The sequence below is a fragment of the Tachysurus vachellii genome, chromosome 11 (assembly GCF_030014155.1).
Source record: "Tachysurus vachellii isolate PV-2020 chromosome 11, HZAU_Pvac_v1, whole genome shotgun sequence".
NCBI lineage: Eukaryota > Metazoa > Chordata > Actinopteri > Siluriformes > Bagridae > Tachysurus > Tachysurus vachellii.
The window spans coordinates 20,719,559-20,733,613 of record NC_083470.1 but is presented as its reverse complement, the minus strand read 5'-3'; the positions used below and the strand labels follow the sequence as shown (position 1 = coordinate 20,733,613).

Genomic DNA, 14,055 nt, shown 5'->3' with positions numbered 1-14,055 from the left:
CCAATTCCACTGTAAATTCTTATGAGGATTGGAATTGTAGAATTAATATAATAACTATAGGATTAAATTACGTTCGTTAATCCATGTGTGTTAAGGTGTAAGGGCTCCGTCGCAGTATTGGTGCTTGATTCATGGCTTTGAAAATACACTCAAAAAAAAAATCACGTTGAATGCGTGAAAACAATGTAACTCAGTTCAGTCACACGGAAACGATGTATGCATTTGAATGAAGTGAGTCAACAAACTTTTATTCTTAACGTTGTTAACAATTTCCATCAGGCGTCATTGATGTGCTTTTTCTGTCTGCACATATGTTGCCGTTATGTCGTATCCTACGGAGTGCACATATAAGAATAATAAGCCATGAGTGTTTTGTCCTCGGATAAAGATAAAGTGATATAAGAAAGGATCTAGTGTTGGTGTTACAGTATTGAGTACAGTTCAGATACAGGTTTAACACAAGGTGTATAAAATACACTAATCAGCATTCATTGACAAATTGGTTTGATTCACATGCTACAGTATGTGCTACTGTAGCTTAACTGGCAGTTATAATTTGTAGTGCTAAGTTTGATGGTTATACATCTGGCACCTTGTGTCATATGACTGTGTAGTTATAAAGGTACATATACATACAATATTATTAAAGAAAAACCTTTTAGTTCTTTAAAATCTAGCAAAAGCTTAGAAGAACAAAATAATGTGGGGGGACCAGCTGAATGTCCCCCACATGATAAAAACTGTTCCTCTAAAACATACTCTCTCTCTCTCTCTCTCTCTCTCTCTCTCTCTCTCTCTCTCTCTCTCTCTCTCTCTCTCACTCACTAATGTTGTCCTTCTAGTAGCTAGTTGAGCATGTATATTTAAGAATCTCTGAATAAGTGATTGTGTTTTTTTTTATATAGATTCAGAGCTCAGTAGCTGTATAATAATGCATGATGCCGTGGCTTTATGTTTAAAGATCCATAATTCCTCACTTCGCAACATACAAAAATGCACATTTAATTCTAACAAAGTGAGATAAATGTTTTGTTTTTTTTCTTTTGTTTACATTTACATTTCTGTCATTTAGCAGACACCCTTATCCAGAGTGACTTACATGTTTTATATCAATTTATACAACTGAGCAATTGAGGGTTAAGGGCCTTGCTCAGGGGCCCAGCAGTGGCAGCTTGTTGGACCTGGGATATGAACTCACCTTTCGATCAGTAGTCCAACACCTTAACCAGTGGGCTACCACAACCCTAAGATTTCTACCAATGAACCACCAATGCTACATTTTGTTATGAGCTCCAATCAGCTCAGTCTGGAGAATGTTTAGTTTGATGTTTTTTTTGTGTGTTTTTTTTTTTTTACAATATTTACAGTATTGTTCTTTTATTATAAGGCTTTGTTTATCTTCGGTTCAAGTTTTCTTTATGGATCAGTCCATCAGATTGCTTTTTTTATGCAGTTGGATACAGTACAGACTGGAAACACTACCATCTGCCTATATACATATAATTTTATTTAAAAAAACCTTTAGTGCTTCTACTTTGGTCTCTATTTGCAAGTCTCTTTGAAACGTAAGCTCAAAGTGAACTCTGTCTCATCTCGAGTGTAACCCTCTTTTCTTGTTATACTTCCCCCTCCTCCTTCCTCCTCCCCTCACAGTTCTGAGCTACAAGACACAGTTATATGATAAATATTTCAGAAGGAAACACAACTCTTCTAACACTGACAGCTGAGAGAATCTAGTCTGAGCTGTTAGAACGAAGCATGATAAAGCTCTGCGTCATACCGAAGGTGTTGATTCCTGTTCCTTTTTCTTTTTCTAGATCGACATGGGACCAAACTGATTCATTTAAATGATTTGAATCAGGAGTCAAATAAATTATTATTCATTTTTTTTAATCAGTTCTGAATAATTAAATTTTATTTGAATAACACTGTCACTGTCAAAGCATCTTTACAGGAATAGAAAAAAATCAGAATAAATTGACAAAGTTCTCTCTCTCACTCATTTTCTACTGCTTATCCGAACTACCTCGGGTCACGGGGAGCCTGTGCCTATCTCAGGCGTCATCGGGCATCAAGGCAGGATACACCCTGGATGGAGTGCCAACCCATCGCAGGGCACACACACACACTCTCATTCACTCACGCAATCACACACTAGGGACAATTTTCCAGAGATGCCAATCAACCTACCATGCATGTCTTTGGACCGGAGGAGGAAACCGGAGTACGCGGAGGAAACCCCCGAGGCACGGGGAGAACATGCAAACTCCACACACACAAGGCGGAGGGAGGAATCGAACCCCCAACCCTGGAGGTGTGAGGCAAATGTGCTAACCACGTTTGGCATCTCTGGAAAATTGTCCGTAGTGTGTGATTGCGTGAGTGAATGAGAGAGTGTGTGTGTGCCCTGCGATGGGTTGGCACTCCGTCCAGGGTGTATCCTGCCTTGATGCCCAATGACGCCTGAGATAGACGCCATTTTAATTTATATTTATCCCGAATGAGCAAGAAGCAACGGTGGTGAGGAAAAACTCCCTGAGATGATATAAGGAAGGAACCAGAATCAAAAGGGAACCTCATCATATGTTCTGAATTCGTTATAAATTTATTATGAATTCATTAAAATTAAATTCCTTACTGCTGAAGCCATCAAATGTTCAGAGATGGAGACCTGAGCGCAAAACCTGACCGCAGTTCAAAGCCAACGCCATGGTCTTCAAGTGGTACTATCCACAGTGATCTCATGTATCTCTAGATAGTCCACATGAGGCCATGCTTAACATCAGTGTGTTGCCTCCAAGGGATTGGAGGAGCAGAAGAAGTCAGAAACAAACTCAGGAGCTTGTGTAGCTCAACAGAGAGAAATAGACGGAGAAAGATGGCGAGTGAGAATGTACAGAATATTAAGTATATTAATTAGGGTACAGTATTAGTAAGAATTTTGTTCAATCTTCTCCTTTCATCAGAGAATATGGTACTTCACAGTTTATAAGGTCTAACAAATTACTGAGAATATGGTTTAATAAACAATACCTTAAAAATGCTTTTTCATTGCACATTAAGATAAAACATGCACTTCATTGTCTATAGGGTTGTGGCCTTTTCTGTGTTTTGTAAAAGAAACACAACAAAGTGTAGAGCTCTAGGTAGTGTTGGTAGGAAATTTGTTGGGAAAAGAAAAGCACTCAAGGCAGAACAGAGAGAGATTGCTGCACATACTTGTAAGTGTGCAGCAATAAAGCACGCTTGTTCTAAAAGTAGCAGCTCGCAGAAACAGGTCGCTCGTCAGTCTGCCATCGAGGCCAATTCAACTGTAATTCAGCCAGCTTAGACATCAGCTCAGATGGGAGTTTTATATTCATTCATACATAAATTCCCTGCCAAGTCATCAAGGAAATAACTAATCTTCTGCCAGATCGGATCTCCTCCGGTGGCTGGAGTCGATTAATATTCAAATGATATTAAATATGCCAGGGCTTTTCAGTTAGTGGACCACTGCTCTATCTAACATACAAGCCAGTCAGAAAACAAACCGAATGTCTTTGGTGAAATGAAAAAAAAAAAAAAAAAAGTCCATATATTCGCAGGATGTGTTTTATTTTGGTCGGCGTCGCTGCTGATCCAGAGTCTATCCCAGGAACACAGGGTATGAGGTGCACATACAGGGCACAAACATTCATACACTCACTCGTACTTCCAGACAATTTAGTGTATCCAATCCATCTTCCTGCATGGTTTTTTAACAGTAGTACACAAAAGAAGGAAAAGGGAATTAAATTCATAGAGACCAGACAATCTAACAAGCTACAGTATACAGAACCCTGGATCTTTCACATAAGCAAAACATCACATCTCTTCTTAATGAATATAGCAAGGTATCAAAATCAGCATAGTGTCTATGCAAATAAATTCATTTTGCATCCACTGAGTGATATACTAAACCTGGAGGTCAAGTCACATTGAGCACAGTGATTGTGGTCAGAAATTTTGTCGATTTACATATTCGTACATTCATTCATGGCATTAAAGCTTTTTTTTTTAAAAAAAAAAAAAAAAAAAAAGATTAACTCTCAGTGTCCTTAATCAGCGTCGTACTGTAGAAGAATTTCAAGTTCAGTTTAGATTTCTTGGAATCTCTCTGAGATACGAACTGGTCCTGAAGTTAGAAAACACTCACTCACTCTCACTCACTTTCTACCGTTTATCCGAACTACCTCGGGTCACGGGGAGCCTGTGCCTATCTCAGGCGTCATTGGGCATCAAGGCAGGATACACCCTGGACAGAGTGCCAACCCATCGCAGGGCACACACACACACTCTCTCATTCACTCACGCAATCACACACTACGGACAATTTTCCAGAGATGCCAAACGTGGTTAGCACGTTCGCCTCACACCTCCAGGGTTGGGGGTTCGATTCCCGCCTCCGCCTTGTGTGTGTGGAGTTTGCATGTTCTCCCCGTGCCTCGGGGGTTTCCTCCGGGTACTCCGGTTTCCTCCCCCGGTCCAAAGACATGCATGGTATGTTGATTGGCATCTCTGGAAAATTGTCCATAGTGAGTGATTGCGTGAGTGAATGAGAGAGTGTGTGTGCCCTGCGATGGGTTGGCACTCCGTCCAGGGTGTATCCTGCCTTGATGCCCGATGACGCCTGAGATAGGCACAGGCTCCCCGTGACCCGAGGTAGTTCGGATAAGCGGTAGAAAATGAATGAATGAATGAATGAATGAATATTTTTATGAAGGTAGCTAATAATTCTAGATGGATCTACGTGCAGTTATTTTAAAACCGCTTGTCAGCACAGACAGAGTCTGAACGTGTTATTTCAGTACTTTAATGCTGAATGCATTTTTTTTTCTTTTTTTGCTAATCTGTCGTTGTTCTCTCTGCTTATGATTTAGACTTCTGTGAACAGAAAGCAAGTGGAGAATGTTGCAAAGAAAAAATTGGATAGCCTGATGAAGGAGTCGAAGATCCGTGATTGCGAGGATCCAGACAGCTTCACGATAGCAGCTCTGCCTCCCTCAGCGAAGCAGGATGAAAAGACATCCATGAAGGTGAATAAGTTTCCTCTTCACCTGGCCTTTATTCTACTTTTCCTTTCAAGGCTGTTTGTGCTTCTGTAATACTTTGAGCACCTCTAAAGCTCCGTGCTGCCATTAAAAGCCATATCCTCCTTAAACATTACAAGAGATTACACAAAATAACATTCGTGCTAGAACAAGGAGCTCTTTGTTGTCTCCCCTGGGAATTTTCTGACCCCCAGCCAGTATGTTTTGGCCTTTCTCCAGGAGATCAGAGGCTACCTTCCTATGCCAGAGGAGATAATTACTGTACTACTGCCCAAACATGTTGTAGTGAGATTAACAATCCTAAATTCACCCAGTGGTTAAGGCAGTTTGCTGTGCTTTCATTTTCCATGATGTAAGGATGCAGAGGCAGTTAACAAAAGGATGTAGCATATCATTTTTGATTGGCGTCAACTGTGATATACACGGATCTCCTATTCCTGTTATCGCTCGTCCAAAATATCCCAGGATCGATGTTTTGTGCATGCTGAGATGCTTTTCTGCTCACCATGGTTGTAAAGAGTGATTATTTGATTATTTGATCATCTGTGTCTTTTTCCACTGACCTCTCTTATCAAAAAGGCATTTACACCCACAGAATCTGGCACAAATATCCACACTTGCAACAATTAAAGCCAATCACACTTTTCTTCATTCTGATGTTGGGTGGAAAAATTAACGGAATCTCTTCTCTTCCTAACGATTTTATACGCTGCACTGCAGTCACGTGATTGGCTGATTAGATAGCTGCATAAATGTGCCCGTGAATAGGTGTTCCTGATAAAGGTGATAGTGAGTGTCATAGCACTTTAGAATGTCCGAAGAGGAACTAAAGAGTTCTGCAGCTTTATGGTATATATTCCATAACACATTCTCAGTTAAAGAATACAAAAAAATCGTATTTAAAATGTTCTTTTAAAACGTGCATACAAAGTACCTTATCCATAGTTATCATGTTGTATTAGCAGGGTCTGGAGTTCTACTATATCAACAACCTTCTTATCACCTTCTCCATTATTCACAGCCCAACACATCAATAGCTAATATTCAGTTAATATCAAATATCATGCAAATGATTGTTAAATTAACATTTTTTATTACTTTCATTTAAAACTGTTTACAATTGAGAAGGAAAGGGTTTTGCTCAAAGACCCAAAAGATTTAGCTTGGCAGTGCTGGGATTCCAAGCCAGAAATCATTCATTACCTCAGAACCTTTCAACATTTATATTTACAGGTTTGGCGTTCGGTAGACGCCTTTATCCAGAGCAACTTACAGAAGTACTTTTGAAGTCTGTGCCACTGAGCCATCAGATAATGAAGAAGATATTTTAAATGTATGCAAAGTGTGCCAACCACTTTATTAGGAACACCTGTACAACTGCTCATTCATGCAGGGAGGAGCAGAACAATGCATAACGTTAGATACAAGTACAATTAGATGCAAAATTAGATGTTAACTGTTAAATGACACTTAATGTTCACATTAACCAGAAATTTAGTGACTCTGTGACTTGGTTGATATCCCCATAAAGGCTATTGCTGAGTTTCTCACAACAGTCTCTAGAGTCTACACAGAATGGTACACAAGACAAACAAGAATAAAACATTCAGCAAGCCTCAGCTACGTAGATGGAAACACCTTGTTAACCAGAAAGGTCAGAGGAGAATGGCTGGTTTGAGCTGACAGCAAGGATGGAATTTTTACCCTGGTGAGCAAAGAACATTTCAGAAAACACAACATGTCAGGACCTTGAGGTAGATGAGTCCTGTCCGCCTAAATTGGGGCGGATACCTGGTCAGTTAACAGCTACTTCATGTGATCGATAGGTTAGACTGCAATAAAAACCTGTAACAACAAAATGTTCTCGGTTCCTTTGTGGGTTTAAACTGCGTGTATGGTCCTCATCCTCAAACCTGCCGCAGCTTAGAGTTAGCATAAAACCTCATTTTCAGCACAGTCACTAAGCAGTAGACTTGCACCGTAGTCTTTCCTTTCTAGGCATCTGGTTTGAACGTTTGGTTATGTATCTCTCTCTCTCTCTCTCTCTCTCGCTCTCTCTCTCTCTCTCGCTCTCTCTCTCTCTCTCTCTCTCTCTCTCATCTTCTACTTCTTCTTTTGTCTAACTTCTTAACATCAAACCTCAGTATTTAAATCTAATGGATTCTCTAACTATTCTGCTTGTGTGTTTTCACTGATGACTTCCCATCCTTCAGGTTAATGAGTCAGCCTTTAGATTGTCATCCAGCTTTACAGCACAGTACTTCACCTCCACCCAATGCAGTTTTACCTGCTGACTGGAAGTTTAAGTCTGAAGTTTGCAGAACGCTTCTGCCACCTTAAGACTGAAGGGTTTACTACAAAATAAAAAATAACAGAATGTTCCACAAAAACTTCACGCACTACTTCCAGAAAATCTGTCTAGTCGTGTTGTACCAGAAAAAACCCTCTGTGTTTTTACCTGTTAAAATGTCTCAATTAATCATCAAATAAAAAACCAGCAAATTCTCATTTTCTGTAGAAATGTGATTAAAATTCTAATAACCACATTTTATACTGTGTACACAATATTAACCTAATTATTTATTATTTATATAGATAACACAGTGTCATTTATTTAGATAATACAGAAGTTATGTGTTTCATATGTTTCATAAAGAGATAATACACATTATTTTATTTACATAATACTGACGTTATGGTTTATTTTCTTTAGGTCATAAGTTATAAGACACTTAATTTTATTTTTACATAATACTCATTTCATGGGGTATTATATATGTTGCTAGAGCAACAATTTTTAAAGGGACAGTGTTTGTTTCCAGGGCAAAGGAGAGGAAACAACCGACACAGGAGACGAGTCCAGCCCCAGCACCAACAAACGTTTAGCCCGGTCTTTCATGGGCAGCTTCTCCAGGCGTAAGGTCAGTGAAGATGCACCAACACACACGACAAGAGATTCGCTAGCCATGGTGCTGAAACACTAAAGCCGTTAGTGGTTAATTTATTGTATTGTCTAAAGCCGTTAGTGGTTAATTTATTGTATTGTCTAAAGCCGTTAGTGGTTAATTTATTGTATTGTCTAAAGCCGTTAGTGGTTTATTTATTGCACTGCAGAAGAAGACGAGCAAACTGAAAAAGACGTCCAGTTTTGAGGACACAGACACGGACCAGGAGAGTTCAAGCAGTGCGTCAAAAGTCCCATTACATCACAGCAGGTAGGACTGAGGTCCTGTGTGTGTGTGTGTGAGTGTGTTTGTGTGTGTGTGTGTGTGTGTGTGTGTGTGTCTGTGTGTGTGTTCTAATTTGTGATTTTTCTCGCAGAAGGAAGAAAACCATGAAGTTGTCCAGGGCGCTGTCTGATTTAGTGAAATACACAAAGTCTGTGGCAATGCAGGATCTTGAGACACAAGGTACACAAGGCAGGAAAACACAACCCTTTTTGGAAGTCATCCTTTATTACTGGTGACTTGTCATTGTTTATTATAAATGTTTATAACACAGGTTAGCTCATATTTATATAAGTGCATACACATGCAGTACATATGAATGGCACATGCGTACTTGCTTTTTTTGTTTTTATTTGGTCAAAAGCTCTATAGTTGGTCAGCTCATGAAAATGTATTGATACTTTTGACATGTTGTGGTATCAGGAAGCAGCAGCTGGCTGGTATCATCTCTAAGCGAGACCAAGGCTCATCAGCTAATGCAGCAGAAGCCAGCCCAGTTCGTGCGCTTTAATCAGCGGCAACTGTCGCGAATTTATCCCTCGTCCTACCGCGTGGACTCGAGCAACTTCAACCCGCAGCCGTTCTGGAACGCCGGATCTCACCTGGGTACGTAGTTCATATTTCAACCTTTATACAGCTAAAAATGTACCTTTAAATTATTTGCAGCTAATAAAAGCAGAAGAAATCCTGTATATAATTAAGAAAGATTTAAAAAAAAATGAAAAGTAACAGCATTGACAGAACATGAAAGACTCCTGAGACCCAAGGAATAAAGTGTCAATAAAGTGTTTTTGTTTTGTGTGATGTCCTAGCTATTTTGGCTAAATAAATAAATAAATAAACAAACAAACAAACAAACAAATATTATTTTAATTTTCCATACAGTTTGATGGGTCCTCATGAATCTATTGAACGTGCAGCCTGATTAAGTATTTGTCGAACCTAAACATACCAAAAAAGATTTACATTTAAAACTGAATCACTTCATGTAGCTCAGCTAATAATTCTCACAATTAATTTTCCATCAGCTCAAATAACTACATTTCTGAGCAGTTTTTCAATTACCATGCCTATGATCCCCTTTACTCTATGCTACTGTATACAATGCCCTCAACAGCATACAATCATTTCTCCTCATCTTAACTGCAAATAACACTTTAGATGCTGTCAAGAATTAGATATTACTATCTCCATATCCACTGTCTGTTACTAGATCAGCAGCAGTAATACATCATTAGTGTTGGACTGGAAACTTTTAAAGGACAACAGTGTCAGGAGACATGTCCATGTTTAATCGAGTGAAGGACCAAGAAACATCTGGAGAGGGAGATGCAGTGCAGCCTAATGACATTAATCACAAATGATTTTCTTTATTGATCAAACCAGTCCTACTGCGACTTTATAGTTTGTTTACATTTAAAATATACTTGGAGGATTAACATTAATAGCAAACTTCAATGGTTTGTTAAATGGTTGGGTTTGATAGAGGAAGTGATGCAGTCCGGTTGTGGCTGAGTAGAGCTGAGGAAAGCTGTCTGGCTCTATACTCATACTTGTTCTTTGCATGAAATTGCTCAATATCTAATCAGCAGTCCAGCTGTAATTACTATAAACCATGCATTGCTAAGCCCATGTGATTTCCTACAATCATCAGTTAATTGGATATATCATGTTGCCAGTAGGTGGCGCCATTAAACGAGTGTTTTATACACTCATTCTAAATAAGGTTTCCCATGACCCTGTTGCTCCCTCTTTCCAACCCTTGGGTTATAAACTGCTGTACAGGATATTATCTAATACAGCTGCATACAGCTGTCTAAATCCAGCTACATGCTGGTTCTAGTTATAGTCTGTTTATCAACCTACAGTAAATGATATGCAACATGTTTGTATGAATATTAGATTAGATTAGATTAGATTAGATTAGATTAGATTAGATTAGATTAGATTAGATTAGATTAGATTCAACTTTATTGTCATTGTGCAAATTACATGTACAGAGCTAATGAAATGCAGTTAGCATATAACCAGAAGTGCATAGATAGCTTATTTACAAGTGGCAGTGTAATAAATAAGGGTATGAGGTTATACAGAAGGTGTAGTAATATGTACATGTAACTGAATAAGGGTATATATAGTGTGGTTTTTATATAAGTATGATACAGTATGAAGTGGTATGACAGGTATAGCTGTACAAAAGGAATGTCATTATGAATATATACATCTATATATGTATACACAGAATAAACAGAATAAATATGGATGGACATACAGAAGTGTAATAATAGTTTTTGAGGGGTGCAAGGATGCATGGTTTTAAAGTGGTGCCAAATAGTACAAAACACAGAAGAAGTAGTGCAAAACACAGAAGAATATGATGCTCATTATTGTAAAGCATGTTGTGTCATTATGTTCGTGCGTATGTGTGTCCTCCATTGAGTCACTATAAAATGTATTGTTATATATTAGAGTGATGTTAGTTTAAGGTCTGATGATGTCCTCTTGGAAAACCCAAACTCGCAGTCTTTATCCACACACATCCATACATTTGAAGTCCTTTTCTGATTACTGGGAAATAAAATTGTCTGACAATTTGGTGTATGACACAAAGAAATATAAGGAAAGATTTATTGACAGTTCTTTTAGGTGTTTACCACAGTATATAGGAGTCTGATACATCCAAATCACATAAACACTGTAGAAACATCATATTAGACAAAGATGAACTTGTAACAGAATACTAGAAAGAGGAGAATATGCCATGGGTGTGTTACAGAAACCTATGGAACTGGTTTGAGAAAATAATTAAGATGAGCTGTACTTTTATTAATACCCCACAGGGGAAATTCATGTTGACACATCAGCGTAAATAAGAGGAATAATATCAGCATAAATCAAGAAAGTACTGTCGAAGATTTTTTGACACGTACGCAGTTATATACAGTGTACCAATTGTAACGAAACTAAAACCCAGTCACTCTTCCTAGTCTATAAATAAACTACATTTAAGTTTTAAAAAAGAAATAATGAATGAATAAAAATGATAAGAAACGTAAAGAGGTAATAGAATGTAATATGCAATATTTTACATGTAGTCGCATGATGTACAATTATCTTACCTGAAGTAATAGTACGCATTGTGCAAATCTTACAGAATGGAAAGATATATTTAACATGCAGGTAAGATACATATGTAGATATATATGAATGTGCATATGCTACAGTTATGTATTTAACTAGACACATTCACTATCTGTGGAATGACAATTAACTGTTGAGTGTGTGTTTTTTGAGACTCAGTCATTAGACTAGCAAGTCTTGGTACTGTGCAAAAAAGGCCCCCAGATGTTTTGAGGCATGTTGCTCAAGGAATCTGTGGCTGAACATCCTCCAAACCCACCTCAGCTCAGCATAGTGAGGATGAGAAGGATTATCCATAAAAGCTTTCACCTTCCATCAAATGTACCTTTAAATTATTTGCAGCTAATAAAAGCAGAAGAAATCCTGTATATAATTAAGAAAGATTTAAAAAAAAAATGAAAAGTAACAGCATTGACAGAACATGAAAGACTCCTGAGACCCAAGGAATAAAGTGTCAATAAAGTGTTTTTGTTTTGTGTGATGTCCTAGCTATTTTGGGTAAATAAATAAATAAATAAATAAATAAATAAATAAACAAACAAACAAACAAACAAACAAACAAACAAATATTATTTTAATTTTCCATACAATTTGATGGGTCCTCATGAATCTATTGAACGTGCAGCCTGATTAAGTATTTGTCGAACCTAAACATACCAAAAAAGATTTACATTTAAAACTGAATCACTTCATGTAGCTCAGCTAATAATTCTCACAATTAATTTTCCATCAGCTCAAATAACTACATTTCTGAGCAGTTTTTCAATTACCATGTCTATGATCCCCTTTACTCTATGCTACTGTATACAATGCCCTCAACAGCATACAATCATTTCTCCTCATCTTAACTGCAAATAACACTTTAGATGCTGTCAAGAATTAGATATTACTATCTCCATATCCACTGTCTGTTACTAGATCAGCAGCAGTAATACATCATTAGTGTTGGACTGGAAACTTTTAAAGGACAACAGTGTCAGGAGACATGTCCATGTTTAATCGAGTGAAGGACCAAGAAACATCTGGAGAGGGAGATGCAGTGCAGCCTAATGACATTAATCACAAATGATTTTCTTTATTGATCAAACCAGTCCTACTGCGACTTTATAGTTTGTTTACATTTAAAATATACTTGGAGGATTAACATTAATAGCAAACTTCAATGGTTTGTTAAATGGTTGGGTTTGATAGAGGAAGTGATGCAGTCCGGTTGTGGCTGAGTAGAGCTGAGGAAAGCTGTCTGGCTCTATATTCATACTTGTTCTTCACATGAAATTGCTCAATATCTAATCAGCAGTCCAGCTGTAATTACTATAAACCATGCATTGCTAAGCCCATGTGATTTCCTACAATCATCAGTTAATTGGATATATCATGTTGCCAGTAGGTGGTGCCATTAAACGAGTGTTTTATACACTCATTCTAAATAAGGTTTCCCATGACCCTGTTGCTCCCTCTTTCCAACCCTTGGGTTATAAACTGCTGTACAGGATATTATCTAATACAGCTGCATACAGCTGTCTAAATCCAGCTACATGCTGGTTCTAGTTATAGTCTGTTTATCAACCTACAGTAAATGATATGCAACATGTTTGTATGAATATTAGATTAGATTAGATTAGATTAGATTAGATTAGATTAGATTAGATTAGATTCAACTTTATTGTCATTGTGCAAATTACATGTACAGAGCCAATGAAATGCAGTTAGCATATAACCAGAAGTGCATAGATAGCTTATTTACAAGTGGCAGTGTAATAAATAAGGGTATGAGGTTATACAGAAGGTGTAGTAATATGTACATGTAACTGAATAAGGGTATATATAGTGTGGTTTTTATATAAGTATGATACAGTATGAAGTGGTATGACAGGTATAGCTGTACAAAAGGAATGTCATTATGAATATATACATCTATATATGTATACACAGAATAAACAGAATAAATATGGATGGACATACAGAAGTGTAATAATAGTTTTTGAGGGGTGCAAGGATGCATGGTTTTAAAGTGGTGCCAAATAGTACAAAACACAGAAGAAGTAGTGCAAAACACAGAAGAATATGATGCTCATTATTGTAAAGCATGTTGTGTCATTATGTTCGTGCGTATGTGTGTCCTCCATTGAGTCACTATAAAATGTATTGTTATATATTAGAGTGATGTTAGTTTAAGGTCTGATGATGTCCTCTTGGAAAACCCAAACTCGCAGTCCTTATCCACACACATCCATACATTTGAAGTCCTTTTCTGATTACTGGGAAATAAAATTGTCTGACAATTTGGTGTATGACACAAAGAAATATAAGGAAAGATTTATTGACAGTTCTTTTAGGTGTTTACCACAGTATATAGGAGTCTGATACATCCAAATCACATAAACACTGTAGAAACATCATATTAGACAAAGATGAACTTGTAACAGAATACTAGAAAGAGGAGAATATGCCATGGGTGTGTTACAGAAACCTATGGAACTGGTTTGAGAAAATAATTAAGATGAGCTGTACTTTTATTAATACCCCACAGGGGAAATTCATGTTGACACATCAGCGTAAATAAAAGGAATAATATCAGCATAAATCAAGAAAGTACTGTCGAAGATTTTTTGACA

The 14,055-nt window shown here is 37.6% G+C and overlaps 1 protein-coding gene across 4 annotated transcripts in view; it reads left to right on the top strand.

Moving 5' to 3' along the window:
* The window catches only part of plch2a (phospholipase C, eta 2a), a 127,112-nt gene that overhangs the window by 102,340 nt on the left and 10,717 nt on the right, over nt 1–14,055 (top strand). For 3 of the 4 annotated variants that reach the window (XM_060881407.1, XM_060881406.1, XM_060881409.1), the window contains exons 12-16: nt 4,902–5,057; nt 7,895–7,993; nt 8,187–8,287; nt 8,394–8,482; nt 8,723–8,905. In XM_060881407.1, the coding sequence (XP_060737390.1) occupies nt 4,902–5,057; nt 7,895–7,993; nt 8,187–8,287; nt 8,394–8,482; nt 8,723–8,905 (628 nt within the window). The remainder of the gene's footprint in view (nt 1–4,901; nt 5,058–7,894; nt 7,994–8,186; nt 8,288–8,393; nt 8,483–8,722; nt 8,906–14,055) is intronic. The other variant, XM_060881408.1, reaches the window with a different exon arrangement.